The sequence below is a fragment of the Octopus bimaculoides genome, chromosome 22 (genome assembly GCF_001194135.2).
Source record: "Octopus bimaculoides isolate UCB-OBI-ISO-001 chromosome 22, ASM119413v2, whole genome shotgun sequence".
NCBI classification, from domain to species: Eukaryota; Metazoa; Mollusca; class Cephalopoda; order Octopoda; family Octopodidae; genus Octopus; species Octopus bimaculoides.
Window position 1 is genome coordinate 5,107,090 of NC_069002.1, and position 4,605 is coordinate 5,111,694.

At 34.9% G+C, this 4,605-nt stretch overlaps 1 protein-coding gene across 1 annotated transcript; it reads right to left on the reverse strand.

Annotated features, from left to right (window-relative positions):
* Positions 1 to 1,407: 1,407 nt before the first annotated feature.
* LOC106870961 (octopamine receptor Oamb) lies at positions 1,408 to 4,599 on the reverse strand. The gene has a single exon (XM_014917207.2). The coding sequence runs from the start codon at positions 3,690 to 3,692 to the stop codon at positions 1,980 to 1,982; it is 1,713 nt and encodes a 570-aa protein (XP_014772693.1). The 5' UTR covers positions 3,693 to 4,599; the 3' UTR covers positions 1,408 to 1,979.
* Positions 4,600 to 4,605: the final 6 nt, after the last annotated feature.

Sequence of the window (4,605 nt, forward strand, 5' to 3'; positions counted from 1 at the left end):
AAGTGTATATGTATATACATAAATGCGTACAGACACAGCAAATGTAGTTGATTGAATATAAGAATTCCTCATCACGTAATGTTTACCCTTCTAATTGTTAATAAGAACAACACAAATTTCGGAATAATTATATTTATTTCGTTGCATAAGTGCATATGTATGCACACACACACACACGCACGCACACACACACGCACGCACACACACACGCACGCACACACACGCACTCGCACACATACACACATACATAGATATACATGCATACACTTATATATATACATACATATACATGCATGCATACTTATATAAATATAAATACACACACCCACACACATATATATATACATATATATATATATATAGATAGATACATATATGTATATATATGTAAATGTGTGGCACACACATTTGTAAGCATATTTATATACTTTCCTATCAGTATATACATCGATACATCAATTTATTTTTTAGAGCTCTATGCATATATGTGTGAGCATCACTCTGCGTGTACACATGCATATACACACCTAACAAAGTATAAGCGTATGCAGGTTTATATGCATCTATGTATATATATATATATGTATGTATGTTTATATATATATATATTTAAAGAATGTAGTTGTGTAAAGCTGGAAGAATGTGAGAAGGAACAAAATATACTAGAAAATTAAAAGAAAATAGGACAAAGTTGAAATTTTACTATGTATTTCTATATTTCGGGTTGAAGAGTCCCTATTCAAAAGATTCGGAAAAGCCGAATGTCCTGAAAAATAGAAATCCAAGGAAAAATAAAAAAAATTGTTCTGTTTCACTTTTTATTTGGTAGTTTTCTTTGTACCTTCTCGCGTATAAATATATACATGCATACACACATGCACATATATATATATATGTATATATAAATTATATGTGTGTATATGTATACATTTTTATCTACACACACACGCACAAGCATACAAATATATATATGCATACGTATGCGCTTATATTATATGCATATATCTTATACGGGTATATAATATATATACGCATATATATGCGTATATATTATGTATATATATAAATAGGTGCGTGTGCTTGTAGATATGTGTATGTGTATATGAGTGTTTTGATGTGTTATTTATTTAGAATCTGACACCTTATTTTTTCCAAAATTTATTATCACTTTAGAATAACAAGAACACATTATTAATATATTGTCTGATTGCTGCACACTGGCCGTTCAATCTCGTCTCGTTTCCTTTGCATTTAAGAACCATAATTCGTGACTGGGAAAATGAAAATATTTAGTTAAACAAATATATAAATATACAAATATATATATGTGTGTGAGAGCACACACACACACACACATATATATATATATACATATATATATATATATATATATATGTATGTATGTATGTATGTATGTATGTATATATATATATATATATGTACGTATAAACAAACAAACGGTAATCACATTGAAATATGTTCACTTTTGATAACGTATAGATATTCATATACATGGCTGACCGCAAACGAATCAGCATAACAAAGGAAGAAATACAAAATGGCGGAATGATGAACTGGGTGAAAAAACATCGGTGATCTTGTGTCCAAAGTTTGAAGTTGTGGGGCGAAATTAAGGGTAGATTTTTAACCAGCGTAAAGAGTACAACCAATGGCTGATGTGATTGCTACTCATAGGTATATACACTCGCTGTGTCTCTCATGTATGTACATGAAGGATAATCGAACAAAATGACATTTGGGTCGTGAAAAGTAATTTTTTTTAGCAGGTATGCAAAACGTGAGGGAGAAAGTGATCGAGAGTGATCGAGAGAGAGAGAGAGAGAAAGAGAGAGAGAGAGAGAGAGAGAGAGAGAGAGAGAGAGAGAGAGAGAGAGAGAGAGAGAGAGAGAGAGAGAGAGAGAGAGAGAGGGAGAAAGAGAAAGAGAAAGAGAGAGAAAGAGGGAGTGAAATAGCCAACCTTAAAATTCCGAGAGGCTATCACTCTCTCTGAGAACCGAATGAATTTGTGTACTTCGCTGAATATGACTGGTAGTTTCTTTAGCATTTTGAAACGTGTACTTCCTACACGTCAGCAACATTTTAAATGCGTACCGGAAGTCACGTGAAAACATGGCGTAGATACAAGGATTTACGGCAGAGTTACAATAACCCAACCAAATAAAAATTGAGAACATAAGCGGCGGTATGCAGTCTATACAGAACGCCTCGATTAAATACATTGTAAAAAACGGAAGCCAGCACAATATAAATGCGCCAACGATAATAGCTAATGTCTTGGCAGCTTTAGTCTCTCGTTTGAACTTACTTCGATTGGTTTTAGCATGTTTACGGACTACTTTGAAATTGAAACCCGCCGATCGTCTCCGGTTTTGATCACCGGGCGTCAATAACCCGAGTCTTTGTTTTTCTTCTGAGTTGTTGCTTTGTTCGTTGAGTTCGTAAGCGGTTTGGTTCATTTCAATTATGTCACTTCCGCTGGAAATCGACGCTGTATCCACTGAAGGATTCTTGCAGACTTGTGTTAATGAACTGCTCATGTTTACGTTAATTGGTGACATCAACGGAAATTTTGGGCTCTGGAATTTCTTAAAAGTATGAACATATCCTTTGGAACAAGTCTTTTCAGAGGCCAGTTTCTTCTTGATTTTTGTTTTTCTATGCGATGTGGGTTGTTGCGTGTTTTGCTTGTGTTTTTTCGCCTGAGGGTTGTTATCATCATCGCAGTGAATATCTTTATTAGTTTCTTTTCTTTTCTTATCTTTCCAGTTTGCCGTGTTGTTATAGCCGCGGCCACGATGAATACGTAGCGTAATCGACATGTTATTTGTCGCGTTTTCACCTTCAGTTTTCGTGGTTAATGTTCCTTTCCGCAGGGCAGCGGCTGTTTCGACGGCTGTTTTATAGATTCTTATATAGAAAAACGCCATGACGCACATTGGCAAATAGAATGAACCAATCGAAGAATAGATTCGATAACCTTTCGAAGTTGTTAACACACAAGAAAGATACGATAAATCAGTACAGTTAGCGTTAATATGATCTGTTTCAACACCGCCACTGCCCTCATAGTCGTAGTTATCGGGTAGCATAGCAAAATGCTGGCTATTATTTTGTTGATAAATGTTGTTTAGAACGTCTATTGAATAGTTTCGGTTAATCGTTTTGGAAGTACTTACATTATTTGCTCCCCAGTTGATCAATGGGGGCATACAGACGATAAAAGCCAACGCCCAGACTCCAGCGATAAGTATCTTGGCTCGCTTTCGTGACATGAGACTAGGATAGCGAATGGGGTGCATGACAGCAATATATCGGTCAAGACTGATAGCCATCAAGTTTAGAATTGAAGCTGTGGACAACCATACGTCAATAGCAAGCCAAATACTACACCAGGTACTGCCAAATATCCACACATGTACCAATTCCAGTACTATAGCGAATGGTAGGATTGCTATTCCAAGAAAAAGATCAGCGAACGCCAGCGATACAATAAACAAATTTGTAACACTGCGAAGTTTCTTGCACTTAGCAACAGTTACCACGACCAGAACGTTCCCAGCTATGACCAGGAAATTTACAGAGAGTAGGATAATAAGCAACAGGCCAAATTTCACCGTCCTGGTGTCTGCCCAGAGGTCATCAGCTGTTAGACATTCCAACTTGGTGTCCATTGTGAGTCAAACCCAGCCGTTTCGCTTAAACACAAAAACATTAATATTTCACTTGGTCTCCACTTGCATGACAACGTAAAGGAAACAATTATATAGGAATTGTTGAAAAAGCAGAAGGGGACCAGAAAGATTGCAAAAAGAGTTGAAGGAAAGGATTCTTGAAGGATACGTTGATGATTTTCTAGCAGTCATTGCAATCTTAATATTTATCCATGAAGTTCTAAAGTGAATTTGGTTCCACAATGACATTTGTCTTTTAAGAAAGTTAGAGTCGATAATTTTAAGACATGGAACATTAAAAAGCTAATTAGCAATACTCATATACTGAAGAATAAACGATATTAGTCGATGACAAATAGTGTTTACATTTCCTAGCTGGAGCAGGATACAACATCGGACAATCATTTCGGTCTTATTCTGACCTCGTCAAGGAAGAATAAATTTAAAACAAAAATTCTTCTTTTAACCCAGTTTCTTTCAGTCAAAGTGTAGAATCCACTGGTCAAACAAACGTTCACATAAGTGAGATTTACAACATTTTCATAATAACTGATAAATATATAGTTTAGATAGCTTTTTTCCTCATATTTTCTTTTTTTTTTTTTTAATATTCTACGAATATAAAACTCGCCAAACAGAAAATATATACCGATATTTTTTTATGACATTAATTCGACGATCGTAAATTTTTTCTACTTTCATTATTATTATCCATTCAAAATCTTGATCAATCACAACCTCAGCTTTCAAAATCTTTCGAAGTTTTCAAAATGGAGATAAGCTTTTATATTCTTGGTTTTCGTAAAATTTTACGTATCTCTCTTTTTGGCTCCAATTTATTTCGGTTTGGTTTATTCCCATTATAATTTCTGAGTTGCAATCAAACCCAAACTGGACATTCGTCAATGTCTGT

Coding starts and splice junctions, on each gene's coding strand:
- LOC106870961 (XM_014917207.2), bottom strand. CDS start 3,692: ATGGACACCAAGTTGGAATGTCTAACAGCTGATGACCTCTGGGCAGAC.